The following is a 17,394-nucleotide window of genomic DNA, read 5'->3' on the forward strand; positions in this document are numbered from 1 at the left end:
AACAGGAATGTCATTTCATTCTAGTCACTCGTTTTACTGGCTCATTACCTTGCAAGTAGTTCAAGATGGATTAGACCAGTTAAAAATAATCTTCGGGTACCTCGTCCTAACTCACAGTTGTGCAGACTACCTTGTTGCTTCTAGTCCTTTGTGATAAGTGTATAAATGCTAGAACCATTAAGTTAGGATTATAGAGAGGTAGTTCTGCACAACAGAGATTAAGTAGGATTTCCTAAACCGGAGTGATAACTGCAGAGCATTTGGATGTCCATGGAATTTAGATAGCCATGACCTTCTTCTCTGAAGAATGAGATGGAAATAATTATTTTTTGATAGTGCAAACAGGATTTTCAATATAGGAATATATAAGCTCTCTATTTGAAATGATCTGGAAATTGATCATGGTATTTATACCAGCAACCATTGGTTCCACAACATGCAGATGCCTAGATATATTTATTCAATATTGGGACAGAGCAAATATCACATGACCATGGGGCATTGTTATTTGGTAAAAAAAATTAAAAGATTTGGTGATGTCCACGGTTACATATTCAATGTGATTATATGTGTGTGTTTGGTGGGGTGGTGTGTAGTGCATGCAGTAGTCATGCAGCACTTCTGGTTAATGGCAACTGAGAATGTGGCTCCAGAGTCACATGATTGCAAGTACCACTGCTGTCTATGTAACTACACATTGCTGACGACATCAATAGCCTACCAACATTACTCTAATTCTCTCATCTGTGGTATAGAATACATTGAGAGGTTTGTAGTTCTGCCTAATTTTACAAAGTGCTTTTATAGAGCTCTACGACTCCAATATTCTGCTGGAAGTGAGAAATGAACTCGTGATACAAAGTTCTTATCTCCTGAGACTATCATGACATTTTAAGGTGGCAATCGTTCTTCTCATTTCTTTGCTGAAAGGAGCGATTAATTCTCAGCTTTGCAAAAACAAAAGTAGGCAGCTGTTCGTCAGAAATTCTAAACACCACAGCATTACAGATCTGTGAAATAGTAGAAAACCACCTGGGTGGATCAACATTAGATGATAGGGGTGGACGGGGTAAGGAAAGGTTTAATTGCATTAGTCACTTGTTACATGTCTTGCCTTCGACAAACCTCAATGTTTTGTGCCACCTCTCAGATCAGGCTTCTGTTTCATTTTGATTTGATTCAGGTGGAAAGAGAGGTCAAATTCCTTCTCTTGATTCCTTGTGTTCATTATTACAGCTGTTCTGCGCTATCTGGTGTCTCATTAATTAATCCATTAACAAAGTTACAGTAACTGACTATTTGATGTTTGGAGTGGATATAAATTACATTTGAACTTGAACATGCTCTTCTCAGCATCCATACATATGGTCTTCCTGAAGGGTTTACCAGAAAGTGACCACGAGCAAGAGCTCTCTCTGATTGCTTCTCCCTAAATCTCACAGTGGCTTAGCTGCTATTGAACTTCTTAATTTTCTGCCTGGACATCACCAATAGCCTGTCCTGGTCAAATCATGTAGATGCCGCGGCCAAGAAAGCTCACCAGCACCTCTACTTCCTCAGGAGGCTAAAGAAATTTGGCATGTCCTCTTTGACACTCACCAACTTTTACCAATGCACCATAGAAAGCATCCTATCTGGATGCATCACGGCTTGGTATGGCAACTGCTCTGCCCGGGACCACAAGAAACTGCAGAGAGTTGTGGACACAGCCCAGCGCATCATGGAAACCAGCCTCTCCTCCATGGACTCTGTCTATACCTCTTGCTGCCTTGGCGAAGCAGCCAGCATAATCAAAGACTCCACCCACCTGGGTCATTCTCTCTTCTCTCCCATCAGGCAGAAGATATAGGAGCCTGAGGGCACATACCACCAGGCTCAAGGACAGCTTCTATCCCACTGTGATAAGGCTATTGAACGGTTCCCTTATACGACGAGATGGACTCTTGACCTCAATCTACCTTGTTTTGACCTTGCACCTAATTATCTACCTGCAATGCACTTCCCTGTAGCTGTGACACTTTACTCTGTATTCTGTTATTGCTTTTACACTGTACTACCTCAATGCACTGTGTAATAAATTGATCTGTACGAATGATATGCAAGACAAGTTTTTCACTGTACCTCAGTACAAGTGACAATAATAAACCAATTCCAATACCAAAAATATCACAGCTCCATGTGAAAAACAATTGACAAATAGTGGTATTCAACTATCCTAAATATTTTGTACTGCACTAATTATAATAGTAATTGAATTTCATTTTACTTTCCATCATTGAAACTGAATAGTTAGGAGCAAATTGTATCCTGCATGAAAGACCTTGTTGCACCATGGTCAAATGACGCTAGCTAGTTATTTGCTGCATCCTTGAGAATGAGATTGTCAAATTATATTTCCATATGCAGTACTCCACCTGCTGTTTACAACAAAAACTACTATTACTTTATGTAAAGCAGGCTGCAAATGTCAAGATGTTATTAGTGAGCTGGACGTATTTCTGTTGGTCCATGTTTGGAGGATTTTAACTATTTCTTTAAGACACAACAGGAAATGTGGCCCAGCCACAGAATATAGGAGAAAATCAAAGGTAGCATTAAGTCTAACGCAAATGCTTAAAAACCAGTAAGCCCTAGGATTGAGAGTGCTAAGAATTCAACACAGAGTGAGAAAGAAATTTATAAAGAAAGGAGAAATGGAATATGAGAGCAAACTAGCAAGAAACACAAAAACAGTTAAATAGGAAAAGACAAGTGAGGGAAAACGTAGGTCCATTACAGAAAGATTTTTGTATTTGGAAAAGCATGGACTTATTAGGGATAGTCAGCATGACTTTGTGTGGGGGAGGAGGTCCTGTTTCACAAATTTAAGTTTTTTGAGACGGTGAAGTTGATTGATGAGCATAGGGCAGTGGATGTTGTCTACATGGACTTTAGTAAAACATTTTACAAGGTCCCTCATAGCAGGCTGGTCCAGAAGATTAAGTCACATCATGAGGTGGTAAATTGGATCTAAAACTGGCTTGGTCATAGAAGACAGAGAGTTGTGGTAGAGGGGCATTTTTCTGACTGGAGGTCTGTGACCAATGGCGTTCTGCAAGGATCAGTGCTGGGACCTCTGTATTTTTTGTAATGATGTTAATGATTTGGAAAAAAATGTAGGTGGTCAGATTAGTAAATTTGTAGATGATATGGCCAAATGTTCACATTGAATTGAGTATATACCCATTATCTCTGATTCCTCCTCGCTAATTAACTTTCCATCAGGTTAATTTTAGTTAATCCTTGCCTTTATGACTTATGTAACTGGGGCTGTGACTAAGGTAAACTGGGATACAAATTGGTATTATTAAAAGCAAAACATCAGAACAAATCTTGCCTGATTTGCTGTTACATTACCTAATGAAACAAATGTAACATACCTGATTGGATGCATTAAAGCCAAATTCTGGTCTCTCACAACTAAGGAGGTCTTTGATCTTGGTCACCTGGTTATTCTCCGTTAAATATGTGACTCTGCAGTTGCCAGACACATCAACCTGAAAAGTAGAATAAATTTCACTTCTTAAAGTTATCACTGAAATGTTTCCACTACCGTCTGATGCAGTGTATGCTGGATCACAATGCATTGCATAAAAATGATTTTCCTCGTGTTGCCCCTAGTTCTTTTCGCAATCACCTTAAATCTGTACCTTCTGGTTACCAATCCTCTGACACTGGAAACAGTTTCTCATTATTCACTATTAAAAAGTTTTAAGATTTTGAACACCACTGTTAAACGTCCACTCAACCTTCTTCACTGTAAGGAGAACGACCTCAGTTTCTCCTCATTCTCCATGCAACTGAAGGCTTTCAGGTAAGATATCTTTATTAGTCACATGTACATCGAAACACAGTGAAAGGCATCTTTTTGTGTAGAGTGTTCTGGGGGCAGCCCGCAAGTGTCGCCACGCTTCCAGTGCCAACATAGCATGCCCACAACTTCCTAACCCGTACGCCTTTGGAATGCGGGAGGAAACCAGAGCACCCAGAGGAAACCCACGCAGACACGGAGAGAACGTATAAACTCCATACAGACAATGGTTAGAATTGAATCTGGTCGCTGGCGCTGTAATAGCGTTACGCTAACCACTACACTACTGTGCCTGGTACTACTCTTCATCCTTAGAAATTTTTCCTAAAGACCTGAACTAGAAACCAAAAAAAAAGTTTCTAAATCAAAGAAGGAATTCAGGAGAAATATCTCTTCTAATCAAGTGGTTAGGAAGTGAAACTTTCTGCCACAGGAAACTGGAAAACTAAATGAGGGATTTCAATAGGGGTTAGATAGGTGGACAGAAGAATCCTGTGTAGCATAAACATTGGCATGAACCCAATGGATCTAGATGACTCACTTATGTGCTGCAAATAATTTACTATACATGTTATGGTATGGTGCTCAGAATTGGCCACAACACACTTGGCAACATTTTTTTAAAGATTTAACATAACTACTATATTTTTGTACTCTTTTATTTAAAAAGCTAAGGATTGCTGTATACTTTTTCATGCCCAGTAAAATTATTATATAATTATCTACCTACTGAAACTTTGCTTTCTACCCTTCTACTATTTTAAGCACATACAGTATACGCCCAAAGCTCTCTGTTCCTGCCTCTTCCTTATAACTACCAATTATATTTCTCTGTATTAAATTATATCAGGTAAATTGCCTGTTCTGATCAAAAGTTAACTCCCTTTATCTCTCCACAGCAGTTATGCAATTTGCTGAGAATTTCCAACATTTACAGTTTTTATTTTGTATTTCAGACATCTGTAGTTTTTTAGTTGGTATTTTATCACACTGCATAGGCACTCCTGAATTTATTCCCAGTACCTTTGTTTGTTCTATTGTGCTAACTACCACAGTGAAATAACCCAGCAACACTGACTAAGCTTAAACATGAAGGATATTTGAAAAACGTATAGGTCAGATCCTCCCTTTAAAAAAATTACATATACCTTTGATGACTTTAGCTCTTTGCCACTGTTCCAATTTTCTTTTGGAATACAATTGCTTCTTATGGAGCAGGGCTGAATTAGAGCCACTGCAAGTGCAGCTGTGCATCTCCTAACGTTGCATGGCCTGTGGAATGATCCACCGCTCTTTCATCTACCACATTCCTAGGTATCTGAAACCTTGTCTTTGTCAGATTTTGTATTAGAAACATGAGCAGGAATAAACCATCAGGCCCCTTTGAGCCTGCTCCTCCATTTGGTTGTAACTTGCCCAATTTCCACTATTCTCAAGGAGTGTAAAACTATTTATGAATAGGAAATTAGAGTTGCATTTGAGTTATCCTTGCAGAAATGGGCTTCCTAGTATGTTCCCTCTCCTCTTCTTCCATCTTCCTCATTTCTCTTCAGGCTTCTTTCCTGATGTTCAGAGGGTTAGGCTATCTCTTCATGATGGTCTGGCTGTATAGCATTAAGCATTTCCCTACGAGTCATGAGATACATTCAGCCAAGTAATGCAGGATCCTTCAGAGTGGTGCAGGTAACAAAACACTTCCTAAGCAGCTCAAAAATCTGTCTTATCACTTTTTCATGTGACAGTCTTGCTATCATTGTTTGCATGCTCTACATATGTGAGCAGATTAGAATCATGACCATGTGCCAGCAAAAAGCTCTTGCCATATGGAAACTGCTGTTTGGTGGAAGACACAGTAAACTTATGCTAGAATTCTGGGCACTGACCTTCACAATGTGCATCCTATAGTCACAAATGAATGTTGAGGGTGTCAAATTCTTTCTGGTTAGTGCATAGCTGAGTTGGTGTCCAATGCTAGCTAACCAATGCCCATGTGCTCAAAGGCAACCTGTAACATGTTAAAGCTGCAATCAAATAAAAACCCCTGTGCATGCTCTGCTCATCTCAGGAAAGAATTAGCTTCCTTTGAATTAGAAACAACAATGACCACTACCTTAGGCACCAAGTTAGGAGGATTCCCATGTCTAAAAGTTCATCACCAGTTACTTTGGAAGCCATAGGAAATTATGTGTAAATTAAAATAAAAACCACATATGATTGAAACCTGAACTAAAAACAGAAAATGTTGTAGTAAACACTCAGCAGGTCAGGCAGCATTTGTGGAAAAATAAGTGTGATTAATATTTCAGATTAAAGACCCTTCATCGGAACTGATGAAGAGCCTTTGACCTGAAACAGAAATGTTTCTCTGTCCACAGCCACTGCATGACCTGCTGATTGGTTCCAACATTTTCTGTGTTTATTACAGGAAATTATGTTCTCATCCTGCTCCGAGATTGTGATTATGGCTGCAGAAGTTGTCAGACTTCAGTGAGATCCTCCTCATTTCACACTTGGTTCTTTATAAATTTTAAGGTAGAATTGGTCCCTGAACTTTCTGCATTGATATACTCTGATGAGTGCCATCCACCTCCTCCCCTGGTGCAGCATGTATGGAAGCAACTAATTCATGTAGAAGCCTTGAGAACAGCAAAAAAAAGTTATTCAGCAACTGCTACACCACTCCCTTTGACTTTTGTAACATCTATGGAAAGCCCCAAAAATGTATGAATTGTAACGGCCAGAAGAAAGCAACCAGCAAATAACCCGTGAGAGGTTAGTAATCTCCTCAAAATCATGCTGGTTCTGTATATACACAACTATATACAGCAACTGTATATAGCTGTGCAAAGTTAGTTTAGATGGATCACCATACTAAATCAAATCAGGAGTACATACTTACTGGAACTGCCTGCTCTACATAATTGCAACAGGTATTATCTGTGCACGTGTTCTAATCATTATGTCTGTTATCAGTATACATGCAAGCCATGGACACATTTTGGAACTCTAAAGGGCATCAACCTTTGAAGATGCTAGGACAAATTGAGAAGGGTTTTGAAGAAAATATATATAAGCTTTGGCTTCTGCTACCAAGCCCAATTTGGTTAACTCTGATCCTCCTCAGGTACTGAGTATTTCCAGATTTAACAGTTTTTCTGAATACATTTTGATTATTTTTCTGATTAGCTTTCAAGCTACATTCCAGCAAATTAAACCATAATTTTAAAACGTAGTTTAATATCTGAACATAATCCCACTCTTTAAGTACCCTTTAGTTTATGCATTTATATTACTGCTTATTGTTAACCAATCATTTATTCTCATACTTATTGCCATTTTTAGATTTATTTTGCATGATTCTCTTCTGCAATTTAACACTTTGTATCAAAAACTGTTTTCTTTCATGAAAACTGATAAATCTGGAAATACTCAGTCTTCAGAGGGAGGTTGTTGGAATGCTTGTCATGGGAAATTGTTGACACAGAATTACAAGATTTTTGAAAAAAAAATTGTATGAATACATGAAGCAGCAGAACACACAGAGTGGTGTGGAGAGCACTGAACAGTGGGATTAGTATTACATCACTCTAGCTAGCACAGTCTCAATGGACCAAATAGCCTGCTGTACGGTAAACTTTACTGACTTTGGGGGATAAACTAGAAAGTGGGATCTTGATTTTGGCACTGTGCTGCAGCCATCATTTTGAAAAGGCTGAAACCACTTTAACATAATCCCTGTCTAAGGAGACTGAACAAGTACTTATCAAGATCCTTTTACAGCCCCTCAATTAAATCTACACCTCTAACTTTAGTAATACATACCAGATTCTAATAACTCACTATGTAAATTTTTATCCTCATATTGGTATTGTTTTTTTTTGCCTGTCTCCTTTATTTTGTTGGTTTCTGATCTTTCCTCCAAAAGGGACAAGTTATCTCCATCAGGACCTAATGATTTTAAATACTTCTATTTGTAGCTCTATCAATACCACTTAATCCAAGGATAACTACACTAGCTTTTCTAGTGTATTTACATAACTAAAGTCCCTCATCCTGGAATAATTCTAGTAAATCTCTTCTGCGCTCTCTCTAAGGCATTCAATTTTTCCTAAAGTGTAGTTGTCCAGTGTTGCCACAATATAGTTCTGGTGGCTGAACCAGTGTTTTACAAAGTTTTGACATGACTTCCTTGCTCTTGTACTCTGTCCCTTTGTTTATAAAGCCCAAGGTCCTCTTTTATCATTTTCTCAACTGTTTTCTCAATGATTTATATGCCTAGACTTCTGCTCCTATACTCTTTATAAAATTGGGCCCTTTAATGTGGGTAGCACAGCTAGTAAAGCCGCTGAATCACAGCGCAGAAACCTTAATTCAATCATGACTTTGGGTGCTGTCAGTGTGGAGTCACACATTCTCTCTGTGACTGGGTGGGTTTCTTCCAGGTGCTCCAGTTTCCTTACACATTCCAAAGATGTGCGGATTGGTAAGTTACTTGGTCATCATAAGTTGCCACTAGTATGCAGGTGAATGGTAGAATCTGATGCTGATGAGAATATAGGAAGAATGAAAAATTAGATTCATTTAGGATGAGTGTAAATGGATGATTGATGGTCAGCATGGACTCAGTGGGCTAAAGGGCCTGTTTCTGTGCTGTACCTCTATGATTTTATACATATTCATTCTTCCTAGCAAAATCTAATTTTTCTGTTATATTTCAGCTGTCACATCTATTCATTCCACTAACTTTTCTGTATTCTATTGAAGTCTAATACTATCAGCATCAGTTTACAATGCTTCCAAGTTTTATGCCATTTTCAGATTTGGAAATTGTGCCTTGTACACTCAATTCATTAATGTGTATTTACAAAAAGCAGTGATCCTAAGATCCAAGAATACAGGAGAGGAGGAGGCTACCAGGCCCCTCAACCCTGGCCTGCTATTTAATATGATGATGGCTAGTCTATACTGGCCTCTTGTGTGCCCATTCCCTCATAGGCCTCAATCTTTCAAATATTTATCTACCCCAACATTAAATATTTTTAATGATCTTGTCTCCACCACTCTCTGGGGAAGAGAATTTCAGATTCAATACCCTCTGAGAGGACAAATTTCTCTGCACCTCAGTTTTAAATGACCAGCCCCTTATCTTGTAAGTATGTCCCCTTGCCCTCCTAGTACTTATCCCAAGGAACACATTGTACACTTCCCTCCAATCCAAAAGACAACTGTCCCCACATCATTGTTTCCCATTACTTATCCCATCCATGCTACAACTGCACCTTTATTCCATGGGCTTCAATCTTGATGATAAGACTATTAAGTGACATGTTATCAAATGTCTTTTTAAAGTATACATATGCCATCAACTGCATTTCCCTCGTCAACCCTTATTTGCTTTTAATAAATCTATGCTGTATTTCTCTGACCAAGTGACTATTAATTCTATTGCTAGTTATTGTTTATGAAAGTTTCCTCACTACTGATGTTAAACCGACCAGTTTGTCATTGCTGAGTTCATCATTGAGTACGGTTAGCCTTTCTACTGCTACTCCTTATTAATTTTTAGCCTATTCAATATCTCATTTTCCTCTGCTGAGACTCCAGCAGTCTTTCCTTACCAGGTAAATATCGATGTAATCTACTCATTTGGCCTCTGCGAGTAAGTCTTCCTGTTCAGCCACACCTCTTTTACTACCTGGTTATTGTTTACATTTTATAGAAGATTTTTGGATTCCGGCGATCTTTTCTGATGTTCTCTCTTTGCTCTTCTTATTTCCTGTTTTTAACTTTCAGTCTGAACTTCCTTCTATAAACCTGTTACTCATTTATATTATCTGCTTGTCACATGCCCTCTTTTTCTGCTTTATTTTGCCCTCCATTATTTTGGTCATCCGGAGGTTCTGCTTTTAATTGCTATGAATTTCTATCTTGTATGATTGTACTCAACTGTACCCAAATCATCTTAAAGGCTGTCCATTATTCAGTCTTTGATTCCAATCTATCTGCTTAAATTCTATTGAAATTGACTATTTTTACCATAGTGGTCAATAACCTTTCCCGTAGCTATCCTATATCTTAAAATACTATCACTATTTGTTAAATGATCCCCTAATAATATTTGCTTTATTTGATCCGCCTCACTCTCCTGAACCAAGGCAGCAATAGTTCTTTCTTCTTTGGGCCAGAAATGTACTGATGAAGAAAGTTTTGCTTTGCAAAAAAATCTCCCTCTCCCAGGACTTTTGAGGTCTCCCATTATTACAACTATGGCTGTAACTTCCCTCCAAATTTGCTTTTCCATTTCCTTCACACTAGTCTGTAGAATATCCCCAATACTATAATGGCACATCCATTGTTTCTTAATTAACATTTCGTCCTTGATCACTCCAAGATATTCCTTTTAAAAGCAGAGATCTACAGTAAGTCCCTTTAATTGGTTTCTAAAGAATTAGCTTCCTGTGCAGTTTCATGCAGTGCATTCCGGATCATAATAGTTAAGTGAATAAAAAAGAATCTGATCTTCTCCTTGGCCTTTTTGTTAATTATCATATATATGAATTCAGTACAGTATTTTTTTCAATTAGTATATCTTTGAATCCAGTAACCAACACTTTTACTGTTGAATTTTTTCCCCTATTTAATCTAATCTCTTTATTGATTGTATCAGAACTTTTCCATTAAATCCCTCGTCAGCAATCTCTCTCTTAAAGAATATAATCTCAACTTCTTTAGTCTCTCCAGATAACTGCAATCCTTTTTCCTTAATATCATAATAATAAACCTTTTGCACTGTCTCTAGCCATTAACTTCCTTAAAAAAACGATGGAATGCATTAATATTAAATTCTTTTGTAAACCCTTAAACTTGATAACAAATGTGTTAAATGGTATTTAGTTGAGATTCTTGAGCGCAGCAATGAGTTTAGTACAAATATTGCAGAGACTGAATTGTAGACAAATTAAAGAAACTATGTTGGAGAGAACAGGGCAAGTGGCTGGCATGTTTTCAGGTTACCAGTGAGGCAGTTCTGAGTAAATCGCAAGGAATTGTTTTTTTCTCATTTTCTTAGAGTGGAGATTGGAACTTTAATCTGTACCCACCCTTGTGCTCCGAATAATGTGTTAACCATAGGCAGTTATTTGTTATTATTCACATATTCCACTTGTTGTCCCAAAATAAGACCTTATCAGAACATTTTAGACAAAATTTTATGGCCTAGTTGATGCTGGCTGCAGCTGGCATTTCCCAAGTAAGTAAGTACCTGACTTGTGTCACCTGCTCTAAGTCCAGGATGTGCTGGATGATAAATGTCAGTGCATCTGCAGCTCTGCTCTATCAATAGACTTCATGTGGAATTCAATGGTAGAGGCTGATATGCTGCAGAATTCCCCTCTCCATTTTAGGCTGCACCCATATCTAGTAAGTGAAGGCAACTAGGGTCAGCAGGTGACTAGTCTAAGCAACAGAATTAATCCAGCTCAAGCTAGTCCAATGTAGATCTCTGATACCTTTTAAATAATAGGATGTTATGAAATAAAATGGATCGAATCAGCTGAAAAAAATGAAGCATCCAAAGCAGGTGTATTTGTCCAGTATTTTGATGAAGAACAATTTAAGTTTTTCAAAATAACGTATTCATATATCCCATACTTCAGATAACATAATTCAGATCAAATCCTCTGTTAAAGAAAGAAGCAGAAATGTATGAGCAAGTTTTATGGAAGCAACTAATATAAACACACTCAAACAATTTTGTGTTTTAAACATCTCAAGCACATTTTGAATATACCATATAGGTCCAAGCTCAGGGTTTCCTGTTCCTGAACCCAGCTGATGTTGACAGTTCGGGCATTCGATTTTTTTTCTTTTGCCCTGCCTGTTACTAAATGTGTTAGGAGGAATGGCAAAGTATGAAAGTCATCTCGCAGCAAAGAACGACATGAAAGAAATAAAGACCAAAAAATGGAAAGTATGAGCCTCATTTATATAGTGTTTATCCCTTCTCATAAGCTATCTCAAAGTATTTCAGGCACTTTTGAATCACAGCCACTGCTGCTATATTGGCAGCTGCAGCTGCTATTTTGTACAACGTATGGTTCTGTAAGAAAAGGGCATTAGAAGACCACTATGGAAAGAAAACCAAAATCTTTAACTGAATGAATAGATTACCTCAGTAATTGTCCCAGAGTTTTGTTGTAATTGGAAAAGGCTAACCAGACCTCGTTTTAGGTTTAGAAGAAATCCCCTTTCTTCTGCAGAGCCGTACAGAGCCTCTATCTGAAAGGAACATGAAGTAAATTACTCCTGAAAGCATCCAAGCTTTACTTTGGCAGCTTTTGTTTGGCATCACTCTAAATATATAATTAAAACAAAAATGGTTCACAAATTGACACAGTGTCATCATCTGCCAAAAAATATAACTACTTACAAAAAAATATATGAACCTACCTAAATATATCACAACTTCAAACTGACTAGTGAATCCTTATATATAAACCTTTCTCTAACAAAATTACATTTAAATTTCATAAAGAAACAGTTAATTTGCCTTGGGGCCATTGTACAAAACATGTAATGGCAAAATGGCCTTCCACTTAAATTTCCTTCAGTGGAAAGGTGATCAGGCAGAGAGTAAAATGTACTCCTTTTTTACCTAAGTTGCCGTCATCAAGAGATTTTCACCTTAATTCTATTTTGTTGATATTGGCTGATGTACAAATGTTGGCCAGGGTACTGGCAAATTTCTTCTTCATTATCACTTCCTCGACATCACATTGATGGACTGTCCTACATGATGGGTTTAAGTACTGGAAAAGTCCTTGAACTTGCATTCTTCTGAACCAAGTTCGCTGAGTTTAGCTGACACCAATCAAGAATGTTGCTGCAATGAATTACCTTCCCAGATCTCCAATGAAAAACCACGGGCTTTTTCAAAGCTACCATTATTGTAGGTCCCAGCAAATTCTCAACGTGCATGTTTTTGAAGTTGTTTTGATTCTCATTTTGTTTAGACACGTTCAGCAGTTTTACTTCTTGTATCTGTATAGGAGAAGGAGACACAGTATAAAATTAAAACTTTGACAGAAGCCTTATAAACATCCACTCTTGGTGTAATTTACTGAATCACTGCAGATTCCTAATAGTTTTCAGAATTTTTTCAGACTAAAATTGCAGATCCCATTACATCCACCAAAGGCTCTAATCATCAGTTCCTTCCATTAACAATTGTTTTAGTATTGCTGAGCAAGAATATAAACAGACCTAGGGAACTTTCAGATATGCAATAACATTAGTATTACTAATATTCACTTAATATTTCTACTTATTATCCTTTCACCATCCTTCTCTAATTACCATTTGGCTACAATATGGCATTTCCTTAATAATCTGTTTCTTGTAAGGTGACAAAATTAACTGGTACTTTGAACAACTGAGTTTGCATGGATTAAAATAAGTTGTAGTCAAAAAGAAGAGCATCAAGTGTCCAGTATGGAAGTAAATTACCATCGAACCAGACTTCTCAATGGGAGCAGTAACAACAATTAATACTGAGATTTTAGGTGACTCTGAATCAGGCAAATGTGATTTCCCATTGAGCGAGTTCCAAAATGAGTACGTTAACTCTTCAAATGTATTCCACTGTGTTGGTACATAGAGTTAATTCCTCCAAAGAAATGAAAATAATACATCAATTACTACATTTAGTCCTTATCAAAGTGAACACAGCACAAACCATATTTGTTTAAGAAAAAAATACTTGTATTTATATAGTGGTTTTCACATGTCCCAAATAGTCACAGGACCAATAAAGACCATTGGGTATATTCCAGCAAGTGACAGAATTTCTCCTTTCTTCAGTCCTAAATGACTGGTCAAAGAGAAGACTCAGAAGACCACTGTTCTCGTTCAATCTCTTTATTACTCGATCCGAGGAGAGAGCACCAAGCCAGGCACCAATGTCCCGGACTGGGTGGTCTCTAAGATACATCAGCTTACAAACATTCTTATACTTTTTTAGAGGTGCAAACAATTACCATACAAGGAATGATCATGCATTAGCCAGACAACAGTTCGCTTACTCTTTGCATCATGATTGGTTACAGAAAAAGGAATTTGCTTAAAGTAGTTAATACTCAGGTTGAGACAATGGTTCCTTAATCTTTTCAGATCATCTGGTTCCATCGGTTATCTTTGCATACATAAGGTTTCCCATTGTGACCCTAGGGTCAGTTTGGAGAAGCAAGAAACAATTGTGCAAACTTGCTGAGAGAGGAACTGTTTATCAGCCCTCAAGGTTGCAGAAAACCAGCTGAAACAAGCAGAATATCTGGGGCAAAGCCGTGCAAAGCAAAGTGTAGCTACTTTGAGCATTCTAATACAGCCATACCGATGTACCCTTTACTCCACGTCCCAGAGCTCACAATCTTTTACTCCCCTAACCTTCCCTTATACCTTATACACATTCTCACTTATCCTAATTTGACATCCCCTGTTTTGGAGGTTCACCACACCCTTGGGGTGGGTGGGGTGGTGGGGGGGGAAGCATAATTCAAATGACTATTCCAGGGTCCACGAAGAGTACAGGAGTGGAAACTGTTGAAGGTGGCAGTGCCTTCATATCTGATTCTCCTTCTCACTTCTACTTACTCTTTGTCCTGCAACCTCTTCTGATTTATAAGTTGCAGATGCTGACACCACCCCTAACTTTTCTAATTTCCACTTCCCTACCCTTCTCCTTTTGAACAGCCAAGAACTGTAGCCTAGCCATGCTAAATTAGAAGTCTGTGATTTAACTTTCCCAAGCAACACCACAGGTACTGACGTTCTATACAGCTTAATTTGGAGATAGGATCTTGTGTTGAGTAACTGGCCTTGAGTGACCTGCAGCTTGGATAAGAGCGGAGGATTTTCAGAGCAGTGAAAGATAATGGGTGTGCCAATAAATTGTTTGCTGCATTGGCAAGCCCACCAGAATACCTGTGCACAATGTCAAGGTTCATAGAAGGACTTTGCTTTGAAAACTTGAAGCCTATTCACCCAACATGGCAACAAAGAACAATTCTGTTGTGTTCCTTTTGCAACTTTAAATGTGTCACAACAGTTCTTGGTGCATTACTAAATGCATTTTCCCTGTTGTGAGAAGTCATAGGCCAGGACCAACGATTGCTGCAAATTAGTGGAGATTTACAGTTCTTAAAGGAGGTTTTGAGAACATCTTTGAATCATTTCCTCTATCCTCCTGGTAATCTTGCTGCGATGGAACTTGAAATAGTGTATCAGTTTCAGGAGTCTGGTGTCAGGCATGTGAGTGACATGGTTTGCCCTCTCGAGCCGACTGAGGATGCTGGTTTGGGAAAGAGTGCTGATGTTGATTCACTTATTCTATCGATGGATTTGGAAAACAGCTTTAGTGGCACTTCAGTGCTTTGGTGTGCCTAGTATAGGTACACCATGTCTCATTTCCATTGAGCAAGATTCTACAAACACCTATGCAATAATGACCAGACAATCTGATTTTATTTAACATCTGTTGGGTAAATATTGTTAGGATGTCAAAGGTAGCTCATTATAGTTCTTTGAAAGATTTAAAATTGAGCTTGATCTTAATCACTGACTTCAACTAATCTTCAAAATACTCGTGTCATGTGATTTTCTATGCCCACTTGAAAGCCTTCCTTTAACATCCTGATCCAAAAGGCAGTTCCTCTGACCTGCTACATGAGTCCAGCCTGAATGTTTCTATGCAGTAATCCTTAGCTGTGAAGTTTATTTTGAAGGTCAATTAATGTTAAAGATCATTTGTGATGTCCCCTGTGGTTTTTGTAAGTGGTGGAATAGATCTTTTTGAACAATGTTTTAAAAAAGTGATAGCAAATTACGTATATGTGAATTAGAATCAAGATAGATGTAAAACTGGCTGCCAATTGTCTTTCACACCTGCCTCGCAGCATAACATAAGTCAAGATCCAATACATCGTGTATATCTTGAATCTGCCAGCAAATATCCTGTGAGCTGGCTCAAATACTGCATTAGCTAAAATATAAACACAATTTGTTTAAAAAACACTCAAAATAAGTTAACTTTAATTCAAAAGCTTCCTCTAGAAAAAAGTGAGAATATGAAGCCCTCATACATTGCTTTAATATGGCATAATTTCAAGTCTTCAAGCATTTATTTCACTGGTAAACAGTCTTTTAAAAATTGCCTTTCTGGGTTAAAAGTACCTATTGAAACTATTCCATTTCATAATCAAATGCAATTCTAAAAATAAAGATCACAAACTTTTAAATTAAAAAAAAATCAATGTTTGTTCATGAACTTATTGTTCCTGTCTTTTAGAAGCTGGAAGAAATACTTTCTCTTTGTTGGGTTTCCCTTTGCTTCATTACTGGATCTTGGCTCTCGAGTCTTGATACTTTTTTCAGACCCTTGAATCTATGCAACCACACTGACCTTGATAATGCACCTTATGGCACATTTCAGCTGTTCGTCAATCCTAATCTTGACTGTAAACTTGCTGTCAAAATCTGAGTAAACTCAGAAGTGAAGCAAAGTGAAATTTGGGAGGTTTCAGACGACACCCATCTGTATGTCCTCTCCAGTAATGCCATGCCTCTGGATTTGGGCTAATATTCATACTATAGTTATTTAATATGGTTCACACAGTATCGTTATAGAGTGACTGCGCATTTAATTATCATTCTCCATGCATCAGTTCAGGTCTGAGAACCTACGGGCTGACATGCTCTCCCTCCAAATGATCACGGTGGCTCTCTCTGTTCTCTGTGTAAACGTAACTACTCTTCCTTACAACGTACACAGTTATTCAGGCCTCTATCATGCAGCTTGCTATCAGATTGCAACTCCTTGGTGTAACTGCTATCTGATCTCTCAGCATAATTGTGGCCTCTGCACCCAACATAATTATGGTCATGTTCTCTCTACTTTTCACATGACCTTCCTACTATCTCCTTAACTGTAGTTTGCACACTCCACTTGATCTAATCTGATTTGGGAGCCCAGTGAAATAATGGCACAGAGAGCATTCTCTCCCACACGGGCTCTCAATGCCATTATTTCACTGGGTCCCAAATACCAAACTTCTTTCCCAGATGCTTCTGCATTTCTTCAATTATCTATGAACCTCATGCAAAGCCTTTCTATAATCATAGATTCCATCATCTTCTATATTCTCAGGAATCTATCTCATTAAACAACAAAACATGCATTTATGTAGCTCCTTTCATGTGGTTAAAACATTCAAAAGCACACTACAAAAACATTATCAGAGAAAAATTTACATCAAACTATTGAGAGAATAATCAAAAATTTGATGAAATTTAAGGAGCACATTAATGAAGGGGGAGATATTTATAGAATGAATCCAAAATTTGGGATCTTAACATCTGAGGGCACAGTCAGCAAGGGCTTCACTGAAAATTGAAATACGCAAGAGACCAATAATTGTTAGAGCACAGGGATCCTGGAAGCTCGTAATGATGGAAAGTTACAAAGACAGGAGGATTAGGATGTACTCAAGACA

General features: G+C 37.9%; 1 protein-coding gene across 1 annotated transcript in view; it reads right to left on the minus strand.

The window, feature by feature from the left end:
- LOC127584729 (microsomal triglyceride transfer protein-like) overlaps positions 1-17,394 on the minus strand; it is an 81,977-nt gene that overhangs the window by 61,568 nt on the left and 3,015 nt on the right. The window contains exons 3-5 of the mRNA XM_052041636.1: positions 12,746-12,889; positions 12,020-12,127; positions 3,420-3,536 (exon numbers count right to left, since the gene is read on the minus strand). Coding sequence (XP_051897596.1) covers positions 3,420-3,536; positions 12,020-12,127; positions 12,746-12,889 — 369 coding nt within the window. The remainder of the gene's footprint in view (positions 1-3,419; positions 3,537-12,019; positions 12,128-12,745; positions 12,890-17,394) is intronic.

Source organism: Pristis pectinata, chromosome 30 (genome assembly GCF_009764475.1).
Source record: "Pristis pectinata isolate sPriPec2 chromosome 30, sPriPec2.1.pri, whole genome shotgun sequence".
Classification (NCBI taxonomy): domain Eukaryota; kingdom Metazoa; phylum Chordata; class Chondrichthyes; order Rhinopristiformes; family Pristidae; genus Pristis; species Pristis pectinata.